This window comes from Lissotriton helveticus, chromosome 3_1, assembly GCF_964261635.1.
Source record: "Lissotriton helveticus chromosome 3_1, aLisHel1.1, whole genome shotgun sequence".
NCBI classification, from domain to species: domain Eukaryota; kingdom Metazoa; phylum Chordata; class Amphibia; order Caudata; family Salamandridae; genus Lissotriton; species Lissotriton helveticus.
In genome coordinates this window covers 371,083,981-371,106,496 of record NC_136061.1, presented here as the reverse complement: position 1 = coordinate 371,106,496, position 22,516 = coordinate 371,083,981, and the positions used below count along the sequence as shown (strand labels likewise).

Here is a 22,516-nt window from a genome sequence, read left to right as displayed (position 1 = left end):
CTCAGGCGACCATGCTCGGCAGTGTCGTAGCCACGCCCCCCCACAAAAAACTAAACAAAACAAGTGGAACAGAGGGCAGAAAGGCACAAAAAACGAGTGGAACAGAGGGCAGAAGGGCACAAAAAACAAGGGGAAAACGAGTGGAACAGAGGGCAGAAGGGCACAAAAACGAAGCAAAAGCGAGTGTAACAGAGGGCAGAAAGGCACAAAAAACAAGGGGAAAACGAGTGGAACAGAGGGCAGAAGGGCACAAAAAACGAAGCAAAAACGGGTGGAACAGAGGACAGAAAGGCACAAAAAACGAGTGGAACAGACGGCAGAAAGGCACTAAAAAGGAGTGGAAAAGAGGTCAGAAGGGCACAAAAAATGAAGCAAAATCGAGTGAAACAGAGGGCAGAAAGGCACAAAAACCGAGTGGAACAGAGGGCAGAAAGGCACAAAAAACATGGGAAAAAAGAGTGGAACAGAGGGCAGAAGGGCACAAAAAACAAAGCAAAAACAGGTGGAACAGAGAACAGGAAGGCACAAAAAAGGAGTGAAACAGAGTGCAGAAAGGCACAAAAATTAGTGGAAAAGAGGTCAGAAGGGCACAAAAAATGAAGCAAAATCGAGCGAAACAGAGAGCAGAAAGGCACAAAAACCGAGTGGAACAGAGGGCAGAAGGGCACAAAAAACAAGGGGAAAACAAGTGGAACAGAGGGCAGAAGGGCACAAAAAACGAAGCAAAAACTAGTGGAACAGAGGGCAGAAAGGCACAAAAAACGAGTGGAACAGAGGGCAGAAAGGCACAAAAAACAAGGGGAAAACGAGTGGAACAGAGGGCAGAAGGGCACAAAAAACTAAGCAAAAATGGGTGGAACAGAGGACAGAAAGGCACGAAAAACCAGTGGAACAGAGGGCAGAAAGGCACGAAAAACGAGTGGAAAAGAGGTCAGAAGGGCACAAAAAATGAAGCAAAATCAAGTGAAACAGAGGGCAGAAAGGCTCAAAAAACGAGTGGAACAGAGGGCAGAAAGGCACAAAAAACCAGTGGAACAGAGGGCAGAAGGGCACAAAAAACAAGGGGAAAATGAGTGGAACAGAGGGCAGAAGGGCACAAAAAGTGAAGCAAAAACAAGTGGAACAGAGGGCAGAAAGGCACAAAAAACGAGTGGAACAGAGGGCAGAAGGGCACAAAAAACGAGTGGAACAGAGGGCAGAAGGGCACAAAAAACAAGGGGAAAACGAGTGGAGCAGAGGGTAGAAGGGCACAGAAAACGAAGCAAAAACGAGTGGAACAGAGGGCAGAAAGGCACAAAAAACGAGTGGAACAGAGGGTAGAAAGGCACAAAAAACAAGTGGAACAGAGGGCAGGAAGGAGCGAAAAACGAGTGGCACAAAGGGCAGAAGGGCACAAAAAACAAGGTGAAAACGAGTGGAACAGAGGGCAGAAAGGCACAAAAAACAGGTGGAACAGAGGGCAGAAGGGCACAAAAAACAAAGGAAAACGAGTGGAACAGAGGGCAGAAAGGCACATAAAATGAGTGGAACAGAGGGCAGAAAGGCACAAAAAACGAGTGGAACAGAGGGCAGAAGGGCACAAAAAATGAGGGAAAAACGAGTGGCACAGAGGGCTGAAAGGCACAAAAAACAAGGGGAAAACGAGTGGAACAGAGGGCAGAAAGGCACAAAAAACGAGTGGAACAGAGGGCACAAAGGCACAAAAAACAAGGGAAAAACGAGTGGAACAGAGGGCAGAAAGGCACAAAAAATGAGTGGAACAGAGGGCAGAAAGGCACAAAAAACGAGGGAAAAATGAGTGAAACAGAAGGCAAAAGGGGCACAAAAACAAGGGGAAAACGAGTGGCCTTTTGGTGTTCCAGGGAACTCTTAAGTCAGGCCTGTCTTGGGTATTTTGTTCAAACCACAGTATGGGCTCTGATGAAATTAGGCTTAAAGTCAATGAAACTAGGCGTGGGGCGTCTCTCGGATAAATGCGGGAGTTTCTTCGGGTTTAGTAGCTCACAACGATTTTCACTGGCCTGAAGTAGCTCTGACTACACAAAAGGTTGGAGACCCCTGCTCTAAACTGTGTTCTATAATCTATCTCCATAAAATCTTTGGGTACCACACAGGACAAAAACATGTCAAAGAAGGAGCACATCAACAACTCAGCTAAAGGAGTACTCTTTACACTAAAACACCTCAGGAAAATCTAACCGTTTATTCCCCCTGATTATCTTAAAAATGGTAGTGCAATCCCTAGTCCCATCGAAACTTGACTACGGTAACACCATCATCACAGGAAGTCCTAAAATTAATCTTGCCCCCCTTAGAGCAGTTCTAATTCGGCTGCTAGGCTCCTCACAGGAATTAAATGGTTTGATCACATTTCACCTGCTCTCAAGCATCAATTGGCTTCCCATTGAAGGAAGATGCATTTTCAAGACAGCCTGTTTCACACACAAAGCCTTTCATAGGAAAAAAAACAATTACCTAGAAACCAAACTTTCGAGTTCAGGAAAAAGCTGAGCTTTATGAAATTCCTACTCACTTCTTATACCTCCAAAGCTGAATAAGAAATCCTCTCAGGCGTGCTTTTTCTCAAGGATTTATTAGAGGATTTGGAACTTGATCCCTAAACCTCCCTATCCTGCAGCACCCCTTTCCCCTGTTTCAAACAGGACCTCAAATCTCTCCTGCTCAACAATTACCTCAACACGGACACAAACTGCGTGACAATTCTCTCCCCCATCGACTAGATCCTACAAGACGGTTGTCTGACCTGTTCAGTCTCATCTATTCTGATTGCCATTACCATAGTGCTGTATTGTTATTGACATTTGGTGTTTATGATCTAATACTTTAATGAGATATGTTTTCTACACATTTTATGACTATTTGGATCCTCATGAATCCCCACGTTACCTAATGTTAAACGTATTCTCATAACATGTAAAGTGCTCTGATACCTTCGGGTCTAGCTAGCGCTATATAAAACTCTAAAAATAAATAAAATACACCTCAAACAATGAATGTCAAGAGAGATGTTTCTCTGGCAGGCACTCACCCTGAAACATGTGGCCTGTTTCTCTTTGTTCCAGAGAGTCAATTCCTTAAGGGTAACTGATTACTGGAACCCTACCTTTTCCTATACTGGAGTTAGCAATGAGGAATAGAGAAAAGTGACACTGTAGTCCTCGCTGAGGAAAGGATACTCCGCTCTAAAGAGCTGTGCAAGACCAGTAGTTATGGCTAGTGTGTAAGCTCTATGGTACAAATCATTAAAGTACATTCTTAGACATGCAGGAATAATCATGCTGCAGCTAGACTGCAACACAGTAATATAAGGTGTTAATGGCAGAGCAATCGCTGCCAGTTGCGTTATGTGTGAGAAAAATAGTTAAAAGTTGATGGTACAATAACAACGCACTGACTGATCAAAATGAACAGGTAATTGTCAGCTAATACAAACAAAGTAGATACTTGGGGGCCCATTAGGATGGCGGGCGGACTTTGCCCGCCCGCCATCCTCGTGCAAAACGGGACCGCCCGCCATAGGAGCGGCTGTCCCGCCTTGAACATTAGGATGCACCCGCCACACAAGCGGGCACATCCTGTATTTTTACCATTGCGGCGGGCGGTGCAGAAAGCGCCGCCCGCCGCAATGGTAAAAATGCACATTGTGCATTTCAAAGCACAACATGACAGGCACCGCGCGGTGCCTGCCATGTTGCACTTTGAAATGCGGGGGGGGGGGAGGTACCATAGGTACCCCCCATGTGCACCCCCCAGACTCCCAGGGGGCCTGCAACGGGCCCCCGCAGGGAGTCTCCGCATGCTTTTCCGTGGTGGCATTGCCGCCGCGGAAAAGCATGTCCAGAGGGGCATCCTAATTTGGCTGGCGGTGTCTCATAGACACCGCCACCATATTAATCCTTTTCCGCCCTGGCCGCAAGGCGACCGGGGCGGAAAAGCGACGGATGGTCTTTCCGTCCGCCGCGGTCCCCCGCCATTCTAATATGATGGGGGGAATTCTGGATAGGATGTCGGGCGGATTGCCCCTGCCAGGCCGGCGGTGGCTACCGCCAGCCTGGCGGGGGCAATGCGCCCGACATCATAATGGGCCCCGTAGTGTTGGAAAATTTGGAGTGTGAGGTAGGAAAATGAATCTGAAACCTACAAAGAGAAATAAATAAACTGTAAAGCACACAAGAAGAAGACGAGTTACAACTAAGGCCTCGTGCAGTATGTCACGATGGGGCCCAAAATTATGCACCAGACTTGGAGAAATTGTGTGATTAGGAAAACGCAAATTACACACACTTTCTGTGGTATTACCAGTGCTTCAAAATGGGCCGGTACTCTCCGGTACTGAGTACCGGCACTTCTAAATTTTCGAGGCTTGAGTTCCGGCACTTCTCTTTGTCCAAAGAGAGTACCAGTGCTCATGGAAATGTAAGCCAAGCTCCGTGAAATTGGCATTTATAAAAAGAAGCGCAACACAGCTGACAATAAGTGGGTCAGTTTTCGTGAAGCACTCTGATCGCGGGCTAATCTCCCCTTACAATGTGTTAATTGAGCGGCCACCAGTAGGCATTCATGCAGAGCCTGGGAGCTGTCAGGAAGTTTGGGAGGGGCCGACACACACTGTGATTACGGACACAGCCTGTGACTCTCTTCTTCACTGACCAGAGTCAGACTGAGACAGGCACAGGCACCAAAATGAAAGTGCAATCATCATTAGGTTTCGACCTGGCGAGAGCACGCAGTGCTCCGCCCAGGCCGAAATCTTTTGAGTTACAGTTTGGATGTTCGGCACGCCTCTGTTTCCCATTGGCTAGCTCCATGAATGGACACTAGCCATTGGCAAACAGAGGCGTCCGTCATCCCGCGAGGCGACTCGTGGGCGTTCCTGGGATGTTTTTCTCATCCTGCCCCTTCTGACAACGTCATGCGGCTGTGGGCGTGTGTTTTTTTTTTTTTTGGCCGCCTTTCATTTTGTCATTTGCCCCGACATCTGGTGAGTGTTTGCTGCTGTCCTGCCTTCCTCCGTGTCCCCCCTCCCGCCGTCCCCCCTCCCGCTCTCCGTGTGCCCGTCTGGATTTCAGAGCAGCGTGCTGCCCAGCTTAAAGCGCTTCAACGCCTCACTGGAAGAAGTAAGTGCTATATAATTTCAATTACAAAACGTTAGGTAAAGTTCCCTGATTTCGCCTATTCTGTGTTCTTCGAAGGAGTTCCATGTTCACGGTGTCCGTCAGACCAGCCCCTCTCCCCCGCGCCCGCTATCTGTTGCAGATGCGCCTTCTTAGATCTGCCGCCTCCCGCACACCCCTGCACTCTCTTCTCCACGCCAGACTGCGAGTTTCAGCGCTTTTCCTGCCCCCTCCCCACCCCCCGCCAGATCACATCGCACACAAACACTGAGTACAGGCCAGCTCGCGCTGCCAGTACTGCCCCACCCTCAGAAGACGCGGCTGAGCTCTCTCCCTGCTGCGCAGCGGAAGACCCCAGCTTCAGAACCTCCGACACCTCACAGCGGCCGCCCTGTGCCAGCGCCCAGGCCGCCCTGTGCCAGCGCCCAGGCCGCCCTGTGCCAGCGCCCAGGCTGCGCCCTGAGTGGCATCGAGCAGCACCGCGTCCTAGGACCCAGAGAGAAGCTGCCCAAGAGGGGAGCGGTGATGGAGAAGAAGGGTTGTGAGTGATTGACACACTGATGGAGTGAAGCCTCTTCCACTGAGCGCCTCGCCCTCCAAAGGAGTCTTGCCCGACCCCAGAAGCTTCCTCGAAGCCTGGTGGAGCGCCAAGTAAGTTCCACTCTCAGAAATGTGTGCAAGTTTTGGTGAGGGAGTTATCGCACAGTTGTTGAGGACGAAATCGTTGCTGCTAGCAGTTAAGCCAGCTCAGTGGGTCAATGCGCCTGCCCTTCAAATCTGCATGCGAACTGCAGGTCATGGGTTCTACCGTGAGAATGTCGATGGACCGTCTTGCCCTTTTATCATCATGAGGATGTTTAAGAAAGCACCACTGATGTAGGTTTTAGCAGCTGTGTTTTCACACTTTATCACCAGGGCACCGTAGGTCTGCTGCAATCTACCATGTATGCTGATTGGCTCAAAGCATTAACACATTTAATAAGCAAGCCAGTAGTGAAAGTTCTCAGTATTGTCTTAAATTCAGTAATTCATTCAATCGAGTTTTATTTTTTATTTCTAGCGATTGAATACTATTTGTTCGGTCCTGTTTAAGGACTAACTCGAGTAGTGCATTCCATTCTCTCAGCAGCAGGTATGAAATGTGAACTGGTGGTGAGAGTGTTAACTGTGGCGGCTAGAGTCTTCAGTTGTACTCAGGGATACTTGGCGGGGGGGGGTGGGGGGATCCGATTACAGCAGACTCCATTCGAAACTGGTCAAAAAGAATTTGTAACTGGGTGCAGAGCCATGGCAGGAGGTTTCACGAGCACGGACGTTTTGGGCATATCACCAAATACATGATGCATGTTCGAAGGCTAAACTTATACCCGGTGCAATGCTGCGTGTTCACAGACTATTCTCGGTGAATCATGGAAGGGAAACGGGGTGGCTGGTAGTGAGATGCATACGTATTCAGCAATAACATGCCTATAATCTGTCACACTTGCACACATTCCTGCTTACATGCATGTGGTAAACGTGTTTACAAACACAGCTAAACGCATGTAAGAACAGATACACCTACATGCATGCATACATGCTTTCCAATACACATACATGCGCACCGACATATTCACATACATGCACGTACATACACTCTTGCGTGCATGCAATAAACATATATAAACGAATCTGCAAATAAAACGCCTTCCGTTGCACACACACTCAGACATCCATGCGGACAAGTACCCCGCACACACTAGCATGCATGCATTAATACACGCATGCGTGTTCATACAGTATATATGCAGCCATTCTTGCATGCACAGGCGGGTGCAGGTCGTGACTCGGACACTTCAGTACAGTCTGCTCCGCGAGAGAGCAAACACCTCTTGCCTTTTACTCCTGTCCCACTTACTGAAATTGGTTGATTGATTGTTGAGCCATTCTGTTTAATCGGCCAAGCTTTCTTTATTACGCCTAATCGGACAACTGACTGGGTTAATGTGCCTGCTGCCGAGATCTGTATGCAAGTATTTACTGCTGCATTGGATACAAGCAATGCCTGGTATTTTACAGTCTAAAAACCTACTGGATGCCCGGTATAGGACAACTCTCCTCTGCTCTGGTATTAGCTGAGACTGTCTCCCAAGAAGGCGTGGCTCTACCAGCTGTTGTGCCCCAAACACTGAAAATATCCTTTTTGCAGGGAATTTTAAAACATGTCCTGTTGTCCATCCTGTTCCTCTTCTTCCCCATTATTTTCTGTTTTGGCTGCTAGCAATAATAATGTTAGTACCCCCCAGCAGTGATGGATGAGCCCTCCATTTTGCTGGGGTTGAAGCACAATAGCATGGTCCGTTTTTCCTTTTTTCGTTTCAGGGCACTTGGCACACGTGGAGACATCAGAAGACGTTAGTTTGGGAGCAGGGGAACGAGTCAGAACGCATTTTTGTGGATTCATTCCACAACTCATCCTCCTGTAAATGAGGTCATCTTAAAAGCTATAACTCATCCGGATTGAGCATATTTCTTGTGAATACTCTGCCATACTGTAATTGAGTTCCATACTCTTTGCCACCTCCTGGAGTAAGCCTCGACTGCTCCATATTTCCACTTTTGGGAGAGAAGTTTACAAAATAAGTTACTGTTCTACAAATGGATGAAATAGTCTTAAAACCCGAAAAAGTAATTGCACATGTCAGTATCCACTGTAGATACTGTCCAATAACCACCTACAGCCACCAACCAAAAGGAAAGTTCATAGTCTTATGTCTTTCTCCTATTATAAGAAAATATTGGGGGAGTTTAGAAGCAGGCTCAGTGCAGGTAGCAATTTGCTTCAAATAAATCTCGACTATACCCCTAACAAGCCCTAACATGGCAATGTAAATGGCAATGCCATTTATTTATCTGTTTTAAAAACCAACACATAAATACAAATTTTGTCATTTACAATGCCAATAGCTCTAACTTTTCCAAAGGCGAAACCATTGCATTGTAAATGCTTGTTGTGGTAAATGTGAGCATGTTACAGCGTTCACTGCTTAGCTTTCTATTCCCTGTTGTAACTGGATGCAGTGTACCTGACCCCCAGGCATCAGCCCTTCACCAGGCCGCTCATAACGGGGTGCAGTAGTGGTGGGGGGAGGAATCTGCGCCAGGCAGATCTCTTCCACTAAGAGCATCAGCCTCCTGAGATAAAGGCACGGTTCTCCCCTTCTGTGCTGACTTTTATTCCAGTCCTTTTTAGGTCGAGCGACCTATCTCAATGTGCATGCGCATTGAGCGGGAGCTCGATATATAGTGGCTTAAATAAGCTTTACCTACACTGGCGATTGACTGGCGATTTGATGCTGTGCCCGTGCGCTTTTAGGTCAATGCGCAAGCGCATTGACCTAAAATGCGCGTGCACATCATTAAATCGCCAGTCAATCACCAGCAGCACTCCTCCCACACCTTTGAAGTGAAGCTTAGCTTCACTTCAAAGGCCCCTGCTGCTTCACACCCTCATGCCGCTCATCCCCGCTCCGCCCCCTCCCGCCGTGTCGCATTTCTCCTCCCCCCTCCCCACAGCAATGCCCTCCGCCGTACTTTCACTTTGACGGCCGCAGGCCGTCTCTCGTGTTTCTCCTTGTTTTATTTACTGACCCCCTCCAACCCCATATCCCATGTTTGCTATTCTTTTTCTCCTCTGTTTCTCTTTTTCACCTTTCCCTCTCATTTTCCACATTTCCCCCTTCATCTCAATCAGTCCTCACTGTTCAATCACCTCTCCTTCTTATTTACTCTTATTACTATTTTCCAGTGTTCTTCACTTTTTCTTTATTGTTCAAACTCTCCGAGCTATGTGTTCTGATTACTCTTCTGACTTCTGTCACCTTCTCTTTCCATCACGTTCTCTTTCCCATGTTTTCTTTTTCGTCTCTCACATACGATCTCCTTATTTCATTCTTTCCTTTTTCTTCTGCCAGTCCCTTTTTAATGCCCGCATTTTTGTCGCTCTCTCTCCCGTGCTCTGTCCCCTTTGTTGCACTGTCACTCTCTTTATCTGACGTCCTTTATCTGTTGTCCTCTCTAACTCCATCTCTCTCTGACTTCGGATCTCTTGCTGCCTCTGTATTCTTTTTCTCACTCTCGCTTTTTTCAATTTGTATAGCCTCTTCCTTCTTTCTCCTTCCCGATTTCTCTCGTCTTCTCGCCTCAGCATTTCCTTTCCTGTCGTTCTCCTTTATTTGCCATCTCCACCCGTCCCTCATTTTCCTCTTCTCTCTCTTTCACGTCTCTCCTCTTACATGCCTGCTCTTTATTTTATATGTCAGAAATAATCTCTTCTCTTTTAATTTTTTTCTTTGTGTACCTCACTCCGTCCATTTGCAGTCCCTCACCTTGCATGTCTTCCCGTACTCCAGTATTACGTAAACAATACTTGACATTCCTTCTCCCGCTTTCTCCCTGGTGTTCTTTTTCTGCGTCCCCATTCCTGCCTTACCCAGTTCCCATCTCATTGCCTCCTCTACTACCTGTTCATATGCCCCTCGTTTCCTGAAACATTTACTCCCTCCTCCCCCTTCCCGCCATCTCTCGCTCTTGCATATGCAGATTTGTCACCGTCAGCTGTGATGAATACCATTATTTCCCCCCTGTCTGTGTACAGTTGGCGCGCACACAAGTCCCTTCATGCCTTTGCCTCCCAGGGGGAACGCTGGAGCCAGCCTGGGAATGGCATCTTTAATAATGACAGAAGTTCCTATTGAAATATAGCTTGCCACGTCGCCATGGCTTTATATCCTGGGCTGGCCCACTGAATTAAAAGTAATATAACACAATTGCCAAGGCTGCCAAAACAGAAGTGGCAGAGGGGAATGGATCTTTTAAATAACGCGAAGGGAAAAGAGATTAATCTTGCCCATTAGTGCCCAGGACACAAAAGGATGGTTTAATACCCTGATTGCCACAATCCTCTCCTCAGAACAGCCTGTTATTAAGGACCGGGTGTAACCTGCCCCATATATACCAGTGGGAGAGTGAAACCATGCAGGCAAGCAAAACAAGTAATTTAATGTAATCGTTCATGATTATAATTGCCGAGAAAAAGAGAATTGTCTGTGCTCACAGTGTCTCCTACAGCGTGCGGTTGCAGTCGCCATCTCTCATCAATTTACTGGCAGCTCGTATGGGACTTTAAATTGTTTTACCAGGAGTCCTGAATAAAGCATAAGGCGTCCAAGGATCAAAGGCCTAAATGTAATATTACCATCAGGTATCGTTTCATTTTTGTATTTGGCAACAGTGCGTGTAGATTGAATCAATAGCGAGTATGTATTACTATTAAACCTCTGGGTGTGATTTTTTTAACATTTCAACCGTTTGCACGTTGTGTGTCAGGTGCTTGTACAGCAGGCACCCAGGCGGACTTGCAACACTCTGTTTTGCATAAGTGCCTCGTGCAGCCTCACACACAGTTGCACACTGTACTATTTGTGTAATGTGCTTAGTGCAGCAATGCAGATATAAATACATAGGGAAGTCAGCCTCACAGAGTGATCACCGCTCCCTTGTAAGGATCATGTGATTAGGGTAAACAAGATACAGAGCTAGCACTGCACTATGTGTAACCTGATGAGCGTGGGCAGGCTGCAAACACTGCAGGGTTTGTAGCATGTGATTGACGTAGACGAACACGCAGCATTATGTTTGCATCATGTTAGAATAAACGCAGCTTAACTATTAGTATCATGACGTTAGTGTAAACACATCACTGTGTGTCTCACGTGCTTAGTGCAGCAAGGCACATAGACATACTTAAGTCAAGCAATCACACACACTCAGTGCGGGCAACCTCACAGCCTGTGTACGGATCTCATCGGAGGCGGTCGCTCCCCACGCTCCCTGGTCATGTTGGGTATCGTTGAATCTCATTTGCGCTTTGCCTGCTGCTCGATACTTGTGCTGCCTGATCTGGACACATAGCGCCTTATTACCGTGTAGCGCTCGATTGGCTCATTAGCATTTTAATACCATTGCGCATTGCCTGCTGCTCGTTACTAGTGCTGCCTGATTTAGATATATATCGCCCTATTGCCGTGTAGCGCTCGTTCGCTCATTAGCTTTTTAACATCATCTGCGCATTTAATTAGTGTTGCCTTGTTGTGCACAGCGTGATCCCACTCTGTGCCCCCAGCCTGCTTGGGTTTCACTCTTGCTACCATCCATTTTGTTTGTTTTGCCTCGGAGCCCGTCCTCTACACCCCGCACCCGCTTCCCAGCTGCTCCTCCCTCGCTCCGCCCCCCCCACTTTCCACTTATGTCGGAATAGCTGACGCGCAGCGGTCACGCGCAGCGGAAGCGCCCCATGCGCGCCCCATGCGCGCCGAAGGTGCGCCAAAGGTAAGCCCGTCTACGCCCGTCCGCGCCTGGACCGCGCCCAGCGCCAGACCCCCTGGTGCTCGCAAATCCCCCTCCACCCACATAACGTACGACGCCGCCACCCTCCTAGCCCTTAACCCCGGATGCACACCTCTATGCTACGAAGCTGCCCCGGGACGTACCCACGGTCCTTTCGCCTGCCACTCCTGCAAATTTACCAGCATCAAGACCCATACCACTTCCACTAACCCCAAACACAGCTCCGACCCCAACCACCTGAAGTGCTTCCTGCTGAACACCCGCTCGGTCCACAGACACGCCACCGAACTCTGGGATCTACTTGACACTACATCACCGGACGTCGCCTTCCTTACTGAAACATGGATGAACGCATCATCAACACCCGACATTGCCATAGCCATCCCGGACAATTACAAGATCATCCGAAAAGACCGCACCATCCAAACAGGAGGAGGCATCGCCATCGTCCATAAGAACACCATCAAAATCACGACCAGCTCTGACAACAACCTTACAACCGCCGAACACCTCCACTTCCAGATCCACACCGACCCTAGGACCACACTCAGAGGCACCCTCATCTATAGGCCTCCAGGAACCCGTAAACAATTCAGGGAAGACATCACTGACTTCATCAGTCCACATGCCCTCGCCTCCGAGAACTACATTCTACTGGGAGACCTCAACTTCCACCTGGAAAAGAAAAATGACTGCAACACCACCACCCTACTTGACAACCTGGCCAATCTTGGTCTCAAACAACTCGTTGACACCCCCACCCATGTAGCCGGACATACGCTCGACCCAATCTTCACCTCCAGCAAACACATCTCCTTCGATTGCACCACAGCACTCCATTGGACGGACCACAGTTGTGTTCACTTCAGCTACAAAACCACCTCGACCCACAACCCCCCACAACTTATCCCCTTGAGAAAATGGAACAAAATCACCACCTACCAACTCCTCACATCGCTCAACAAAAACCCACCCGCCCTCTCATCGGACCCAAACCAAGCTGCCATCAAATTCAAACAATGGATCACTCACAGCGCTGACGATCTAGCACCCTTGAAAAACCATCACACCAAACAAGACAGCAAAAAGGTCCCCTGGTTCAACGATGACCTTAGGAAATCCAGAAAGCTATGCCGTACTCTCGAGAAATCATGGAGAAAGAACCCAACCACCGACAACATGACCACTTTCAAGGCAGCCACCCGCAAACACCACCAGCTGATTCGATCCACCAAGAAATCAGCATTCAAGGATCGACTCGACAACAACGCCCATAACAGCAAGGAACTATTCAACATCGTCAAAGAATTCACCAACCCCACCGCAGCCTCAAACGACATCACTCCCTCCCAAGACCTCTGCGACTCGTTATCCTCCTTCTTCTACAACAAAATTGCCGACATACATAACAGCTTCGAAAACAGTTCCAACAAACAATCCTCCCCACCCCCCTCAGAACCTAAACCACCCTCTAACAACCTCAGCGCCTGGAACCCAATCACCACTGAAGACACCATCCGCCTAATGAATTCCATCCACTCTGGCTAGCCAACCGACCCATGTCCCCACCACATCTTCAACAAAGCAGACTCCATCATCGCACCCCATCTCCGTGATGTCATCAACTGCTCCTTCATCTCTGCTACCTTCCCAAAATGCTGGAAACATGCCGAAGTCAGCGCCCTCCTGAAGAAACCCACAGCAGACCCCTCTGAACTTAAAAACTACCGCCCCATATCCCTCCTCCCATTCCCGGCCAAAGTCATTGAGAAAGCCGTCAATAGCCAACTCGCCGCCTTCCTCGAATCCAACAACTCCCTCGATCCCTCACAGTCCGGCTTCCGAGCCAAACACAGCACCGAAACCGCCCTCATCGCAGCAACAGACGACATCCGAACACTACTGGACAACGGAGAAACAGTGGCCCTCATTTTACTCGACCTCTCCGCCGCCTTCGACACGGTCTGTCACAGCACCCTCATACAATGCCTCAGCAACATCGGCATAAAAGGTAAAGCCCTGGACTGGATCATCTCGTTCCTAGCTGGTAGAACTCAGAGAGTCCGACTTCCCCCATTCAAATCTGAGGCCACCGAAGTCATATGCGGGGTACCACAAGGATCATCACTCAGTCCCACCCTCTTCAACGTTTACATGAGTCCCCTCGCTTCCATCGCGCGTCAACACAACCTTAACATCATCTCCTACGCTGACGACACCCAGCTGATCCTCTCCCTCACCAAAGACCCCAACACCGCCAAAACAAATCTTCACGAAGGCATGAAAGAAGTAGCCGTATGGATGAAAAACAGCCGCCTTAAACTTAACTCAGACAAAACGGAAGTGCTCATCCTAGGATCATCCCCCTCTGCCTGGGACGACTCTTGGTGGCCTTCGGATCTGGGCTCAGCACCCATACCCACTGACCACGCACGTAATCTTGGCTTCATCCTAGACTCCTCACTCTCGATGTCCAAACAAGTCAACGCCGTCTCATCCTCCTGCTTCAACGTACTTCGTATGCTCAAAAAAATCTTCCATTGGATCCCCGCCGAAACAAGAAAGACTGTCACCCACGCACTGGTTACTAGTCGACTAGACTACGGAAACACCCTCTATGCCGGAATTACAGCCACATTACAGAAAAAACTCCAACGCATCCAAAACGCATCAGCGAGACTCATTTTGGACATCCCCCACCAAGATCACATCACCGGCCACCTGAAAGACCTCCACTGGCTTCCCGTCAACAAGAGAATAACATTCCGTCTCCTCCCCCACGCACATAAGGCCCTCTACAAACTAGGGCCCGAATGCCTCAACACTCGACTATCCTTCTACACACCCACCCGCCAACTAAGATCCTCCAATCAAGGCCTCGCCGCAGTTCCGCGTATCCAAAGATCCACCATGGGAGGTAGATCCTTCTCCTACTTGGCGGTCAAGACCTGGAACTCACTCCCCACTCACCTCCGCCTTACACAGAACCACATCTCCTTCAGAAAAGAACTTAAACCCTGGCTATTCGATAAATAATGAACCCCTCCCCAAGCGCCTTGAGACCCTCTGGGTGAGTAGTGCGCTATATAAATTCCTGAACTTGAACTTGAACTTGAACTACCCTGTGGTTATGGAAAGCAAACACGTAGGTCACCCCAAGGACAACATGTTTGTAGCATGTGATCGCATAGACTGATACACAGACAGAATGTTAACACCGCACTACTCGCAGAAGGAGATATATAAAAGCACTCTTCATAGCATTGGCATGTGGTCCACTGACAGATTCTAAATTATCTGCTATGTGTGTCCATACTGTGCTCAGGTTGGGTAGACCTACAGGCCTCCTCCTAAAACGGCATCATTTATGCCATATGCATAATGGAGACTGGCTCACAGACCTACATTTAACACTGCCCTGTTTGTATTATGTTCTCTGCTCATGCAGACACACAGACAGGCTGTAGGCTGCAAGCAGTAGACTATTAGATCTTGCACTTTTCATATCGAAGCAGCACCTGCCACAGCCAATGGGCGGAGGCGGTAGCAATAGAAACAGAACAAGCATTGGCATAGCCAATAGGTCTTGCCTTTGGGACCTTATAAGTATTTAATTCTGCAGAACAATATCCTTGGTGCAGCATCAACTGTTGCATGGCTAAACACTTATAATGTCCCACAAGCGAGACCTATTGGCTATGCCAATGCTTGTTTATTTTATTCACATTTATGTTCCACGTGGAGTCGTCCAGATGCTTCAAAGACATTTGAAGAACTCCTTTACTTTATTTGTTATTTTCGAAGTTCATTATTGCCACATTTGGCATCTTGGAGAAAAGGTTAAACGTATATTAATTGTTTCCGTGGTTTATTTAATGTACCGCGGGGTTTGGGCTCGGAGCACAGAGCAGAGAACAGTGTTATTGCAGATATTGTTTGTTGACTACACATGAAGCTGCTGCTTTTTGTTCAGCTCACATCAGACAAAGGTTCTTGGTTTGTTCGTGGTTCGAGGTCACAGATGTGCCTTATTAAAGGGAGAGACGCCGCCCTTCGGCCTAGTTCCCTGGGGTTGAAGTTAATCAGAGCCTTCGGTCTGCCGTCACTTCGTTGACAGCACAGCACTGGATGCTGACACTGCTGGGGGTGCATTAAACCAGGGCTTAGCTTTGGTTCGAGAGTTTAGAGCAAGAGGCTTCCATATGCAGAATATTCTGGTGCCCTCCAGAATACCAGGCAGCGGCAGATTGAAAGCAAGTGAGAATAATTAAGAAACTGTATTAGTAGGCAGCTGAGATCATGCGTGTAGGTAGGGCCTCTTACATCCCGTTTGGTACAGTCTGGTGCCAAAGTGCCCTTTCATTTCTGGTGCTCTGCAGCAGTTTTAAGATCTTCTTAGAGTTTCTCCTTGCTCAAATCGGTGTAATCTCTGAAATTCATAGGTTTCCCTTGTCTTCACTGATTGATTTTGCCTGTGAGAAAGTGTCACTCATAGTCGTTGAATGTCACTCATAAATACACTGAAATTATGAAAATGTGACACATAAGGAATCTGAAACCTTTGCAGCTGGCTGCAGTGTGTACTCACGCACTGTGAAGTCCATAGCACTGTAGGTGTGAGAGCGGGCCGGCTAACAGGCATAGCTTGTGAATCTCAGGAAATCGAAGAGAAGACTTCCTGCTGGCATAGTAGAATAGGGCAGCAAATGTTTGGATCCAAACTAAGGAGGAAAGTGGTGATAGTGATGCTGTGCACAGCCAGTGGGAGTCCAGGTTTAGTAATGTGGGCAGCAGCGAATGTAAGCATTTCTAAAACGCAAGTACTGAATGCCCTGTCTGCGTGCATGAATGCTTCTGTGACCCTGTGCATGTTCTTGCATGAGTGAGTGTTGTCTGCAGTGTCCAGCATAGCAGATGTATAGTTGCAAGCCCGACAAGCCCTATATTACCACACTCTGCACTTGAAGCGCACGTGAAAGGGTTCGCTTGTAGCAAGTGCAAGGCCACTCTCTCTTCAGTGAAGATCTGCTCTCTCTGCAGTCTTTCAACACAATTGTATTTTGTTTTATACAGGTCATTATCTCCTGGGTTAGCAGAGGGGCTCTGGGAGGGGTAGAGGTGGGTGAACCAACAAATTAACAAGAAGAGCCCAGTCAGAGCCGAACCAGGAAGTCTGGCCTGGCCTTAAAAGCTCATACAGAAGTCTAGCCCTGAAAACATTACCAGTGAAATAAAAGTGTAAGTGTAAGTGTAAATGTGGAAACATTTCACCTTGGTGCGTAAGCTTATATCACAGCACTGAGAGGAATTTGTGCTCCCACCATGAGGACAATGCCATTAGTGATATAGGTAGCAAGTCACTTTTCAGGTGTGCATCATTATGTGCTATTTTCTTTTCATGAATGAAGCAACATTATACTAAACAAGATGTAATTGTACGGCACACAGCTTGAACTTGAGCATTTGAATATACCATCAAATGTGCTAATGAAGAAAAAGGAAGTTGGCAAGATAAAATATTTGTCTGCGATCACACAATTTGGTCATGTGGGGAAGCTGGGGTTGATCCCAGAATTTCTGCTTTCACATTGTGCAATTCAGCCTCTAGATGGCTTCATCTTTCTTTCTCTCCTATATTGCAATTAAGGTCACTATTTTGTCTTATTCTTTGCACATGAGATTAGAGTTTGGTTAGCAGGCACATGCACTATCACAGTACAGTTCATTTGTGACTGAGGGTGCAAGAGGACCTCGAGCTTTCAGCAGCTTGCCCAACTCCAGAAAGAGGGAATCAGACTTTACAGCAGGTAAGGAGCTTTGACGCCAAGCTGTGCCACTTGGGAGGGGCTGGGTGAAGTCTGCGTAGTGGCAAATAAATAAGACGGTTAACCATAGTTAAACCTTTCCAAAAAATGTTAAGGAAAATATCTTGTGCAAGTCATATGTAATCTAGATGTTGCACCATGAGAAGCCCACTTTAATAATAAATGTACCCTTTTGTACGTATAAGAGAAATGCAATAATCAAATCTATACCAGTAATGCTTTTGTATAACTATGCACATCTGCACACCAATTAAATCTCAATCACATTAAATGTGTGGCCCTGGCCGGATCCCATTGCAGTGCCCATAGCCCCGCCCCCATAGCCCCACCACCCTAGTCCACATCTCAATTTGGTGAGTACCTGCACTTATTTTTTTCCATTTAAAGCACTGGATATTACTACATACTATTAGTACATGCTATATACCATGTCAACATATCTTTATATAAAGGAAACTATACTTTCACCAGATACTATTAGAAGTTTTCTCTAACATATATTGATTTTGTCTGGAAGAGAAATCAGGTACAGATGTTACCAGTGCTGCCTTTTCTGCTTTCAGACCTATATAACTTATGTCAAATATAGTGTAATTTGGATAGTAACATTGCTATGCACAGCCCAGCTAAATTTTGAGATCTCTTTGTTGGAACTTACTGTTGGAATTATATTGGGTTCAAACTGAGGAGCATCTGGAAGCAACCCTTTCCAACAAAAACAGTCCTGTAGAACAGTGTGTACATGTCATATTTATTTCATAATTGACTGGGAAGTACTTTGGCTCTGATACACAATGCAATTTTGTGATCACAAAGTATGCAATTCGCAAAATCAGAGTGTTTGTGACTGATAAATGACTATTTGATACTAAATACATTTTGCAATTCAGTAACATGTTATCAAATCACAAAATTAGTTTAGAAATCCATAATAAATCATTATTTGGAAGGGGTGTGTCTAGGCCGTCCCTTCCAAATACCAATTTGGTAAGGGATGTATAAATGTTTTACAGCTGCAATCCAGTTGCAAAACATTGAAAAGTTACTGACTTTCAAGTTGGGAAAGTAGCATGTTCGCTAAAGATAATAGGTCCTTAGGACCCTTTCCCTTTGTGAATATACAAAAAATGTTTGTAGGGTAGTAGGTAGTGGTCCAGGGGACCACTCCCAACTGTCAAACAAACTTAAAAAAAAAACAATAAACCATTCTTTTTAAATGCAGTACTACGTTCTGTAATACGGGCTGCATTGACATTTTTTTTTAATTAAAATGAGATGACCGGCATGATGTTCTGGTGACTGTACCATTCTTGTAATGGTATCCAATCGTGGTGAGTCGCAATTCATCACCTATCTCATGAATATTGATGCGGATGGTCGTACTGCAATCCAGTCCGATTCGGTGTTTTGTGAACTGCATCATTTGTGCAGTTTGCACCCACTTTTTGCGAATGGATATTTCGTACATCGCGCCCTTTAAAATTTAGATATTGGATCTAATAGTTGGAAACTATGCATTACTTTTACATTTTGATTGTAGTAGGTGCTACTTTAACAACCCTGCAGTGTAAATATGATTTTGCATAACAGTTACATGAAATATTTTCTTTAAAAAGCATGTACCATTCCTACCATTCTATTTGAAATATATTTCAATGGGTAGGGTTTTTGTTTCTCACTGAGGACAAAATGTTTGCTTTGGACTACATTGGGTATATTAAACTCATCCGCAAGAGATTTTGTCTTTGATAATGCCTCAATGTCACAATCATTGCTTGCTAATTTCTTAGCAAGTCTCAGGAGCTGCACTGCATTTCAAATTGCAGCGGTCTAAAAAACATTAGATCAGTTTGAGCAAAAATACATTTTTGCTGTAAAAGTTGGAGTGTTAGTCTACAGATTGTAAATTATGTGGCAATGCTGCAAGATCCTAATTATACCTCAGTGGCCCTTACTATCTTGCATAACACTGCTCTTTAACCTAGTCACATAGGAAGACTTGGAAGAAAGAAAAGCGCGCATGAAAGTGGATGGGAAATCTGAGAAAATTGGAACATCTTCCAATGTTAGGGGTAGGGGAAATTTTGAGTCACAGTAGTACCTAATATTGTAAACTTAACAAGCTGTTAACCACGGAAGTTGACGCTGAAGCGTGCAGTGCCACAAGAAAAACAATACTAAATATAAACATGGTCTCTACCATACACAACTAAGGTGGCAGACAAGAATCATATTAATTGTCAGTTTACAGAAACGAGTGCCTGCCTCTTACCCTAATTGGATGCTGCTTCACTCTATCCGTGAGATTCTTAAAAAGTGTAGCTCCTGTATGCAGGCCTCTAAACTGTGCTAAATGTAGGTGCTGGTTGCATGTCTTCCAGTGTTAAGTGTCAATTATGGACATACAAATACTTACATCTTATTCAACCGTAGGCCTCTGAATATTGACACAGGTAGTTTCTGGTTCCTTAGATTTCAGTACCATAGCATCAGGAACATATACCTAGAGTCTCAGAATGGGCACAGATGTGTTATTTATACGGAACAAACCAAACAATACATGATGGAGACAATTGATTTTGAAATGCAGCTCTACTGCTTTAATGTTCTGGAATTCCAGTTCCTGCTACCCCCACTGGCAGTTTGAAAGAGACCCTGGCAAGTGCAAGGAAGAATACTAGTGTGTACAAAACCATTGAGCCCAATTCATTAAGACATTTGTGCTTGCAAGTCTACTTTACACGTGTAAGAGGTCAGATTTATGAGTGCAAGGTTTTCCGAAAAAATACCTTGCTCTCATAATCCTTCTTCTCCCATGGCATATTTCACAGATGTGTGTAATGCTACACTGGAGTCAATCCCACGCAAGAGGTGGGGAGTAATAATTTCAAAGCATGCTAAGCCTTGAACGTTTGAATGCCTGCAAGCTTGTCGTTATGAGACCATTCAAAACATACTTCCAACTCATTCTCTCCTTAGAAATAAATTATAGGAGATTTGCTCCTTTCAAGGGCTTGAGCTCTCCAGAAGTACTTCTGCAATATTTTGTGACTCCGCAAACATAATAAATGTTCAACCATGTTTACTTCTATATAACGGTTTTTGTGGATCTGTCCCATTTTTCTTCTCTTTAGTAACGTAATCAAAAGAAGATACACTGAATGTTTCCACTGTTGACAACTGACATTTGTAAGAACAAGTGGCAACAGTTCTCTCTCTTTTCCATATGTTCCAGGATGTAATAACTTAGTGGCTGATTCAGAGTTCGATGTTGTACCCTTTCCACCAAACTGAAGGTCTGCCTACCTGATTTACAGTCAGGCAGACCTTAAGTATGTCAGCAATGGAGACTACACTCTCTCACCATCTCAGTTAGAAGATTTAGAGTGGGTCTCATGGTGTGTGAGTGGGGGGGTGGGAAGGGGGTTGACATTAGTTTTTGTATTTTCAAAATCCTGCTGTGGGATTTTTTTGTTTTTAAATACAAAAGTATTTTCAAAGTTTTAAGGATGGTATCATCATGTTGATAGAGGAAACTGTCAAACTTTTAATACATTGACAATAACTTCCATGATAGCGGTTCCTGCCAATTGTAAGAGATGTCCACTGAGCCAGCGAATATCTCTAAATTCTCAGCATGGTTACTCCGTCAGGGTGATGAAGTATTTTACTCCGTCATCCTTACGTAGTAATTACTGTACTCCAAACTATAAATCAGGCCCTTTATCTAACCACCCGATCAATTAGTTATCCCACTCAGGATATATATTTTTAAATTTTGTACACAACATTTTCCACAGAGGAAGTATTGAAGTGCTGTAATGCACATTACACTCTCCAAGCTGTGTCCATAGGGGTGTCATGTGGCATACCACATTTTCCCAGGTAGGGCCATTGGCTCTGTGAGATGTAGTGTACCAAACTTCATTGAGTTTTGTTCTATTGAGGGTTATGACTTCATCACCAAGACTTGGAGCTAAGATAACAAAGTTGCGCAGAATGTCTCCATATTGCCTAACCCTTGTTACCCTATACCCTGTTCAGAACTCACTTATTCAAAGTATGTGGAATATTTTGCATGGCTGTTTTGATCACATCAAGTTTTTAAATCCCTCTGTGATAGGAGTGAGAAGCCACTGTCTGCTGTGCAACCAATGTCTCGTGGCAGGACTGGAGGAAGGGTGCCAAGCGCCAGGGCCAGGGGTAAGACCTGTTGACTAAAGCCTAACCACGAGGAAGCCACATTCCAAACAAATTCACTGACCCATATCAAAGTGATAAGGAGTCTTGGACTAACATGAGCAGTGATGCTGATATGTCTTTGGAGAAAAACGTGGATATAATCTGCCTATCAAGCACAGCGTTGATTAAAGAAGGCAGCATCGCCTTTGTGCTATGCTATGAATGTCAGGAACAACCTTTCTAGTTCCTTTATGTATCAAACTTCTTTTCCATGCCTGGAATGGATTGTAGCAGGCCAGCTTCTTGGGTGTCTACTCACCCTACACATACAGATTGCACCCACCAAAGAAGCTTCTCTTCTCTCCCCAATTATAGAAAACTAACCGCTACAAATGTATTCACGGGTGCAGGCGCACTTCCCACGTCGTGCCTCTTCTCTTTTGAATACACTTTAGGTTACAGAGGCTAGGTAGCAGTCCCTCTCCAAGAGTAGCCAACCCTCCGTTTTCAGCAACAGCTTCACCTGTGTAGAAATACTGCAGAACGCAGGCTGTCATCTTCGTGTTCAGGGCAAGTTATAGTGTCTTTCTTTTTTGACTGGTAGGTGGCCGTGTTGGTTCAGCCTTGGGGAAACCGGGGATCCCAGCCCCCTTGTCATCCGTGTACACCTGGGGTAGTGGAATTCCCTCCCCACTGCGACTGCCTATGCTGAACACCGAGGTGCTGCAGGTGTCTGCAGGAAGGACCCAGAAAGCTGGAGTGACGAAATCTGGGCGACTCATCATGTGGGAGGTGAGCAGCAGTGAAAGGCTCCACATGAACTAGTTGATATGTGAAAATGGAGATCAGCAGTAAATATAAACCACATTTGTGTGTGCGTATGTGGGTGTTTGTGCATGTGCAAGTGTCTGGTTCAGGGGTCTCCAACCTTTTCTACAATAAGAACTACTTATGGTCAATGAAAATCAACCCGAGCTACTAATATTA

At 46.1% G+C, this 22,516-nt stretch overlaps 1 protein-coding gene across 3 annotated transcripts in view; it reads left to right on the top strand.

Moving 5' to 3' along the window:
• The window catches only part of NEK8 (NIMA related kinase 8), a 299,189-nt gene that overhangs the window by 139,240 nt on the left and 137,433 nt on the right, over window positions 1–22,516 (top strand). For all 3 annotated transcript variants that reach the window (XM_078680094.1, XM_078680095.1, XM_078680093.1), the window contains exons 6-7: window positions 21,471–21,550; window positions 22,134–22,321. In XM_078680094.1, the coding sequence (XP_078536220.1) occupies window positions 21,471–21,550; window positions 22,134–22,321 (268 nt within the window). The remainder of the gene's footprint in view (window positions 1–21,470; window positions 21,551–22,133; window positions 22,322–22,516) is intronic.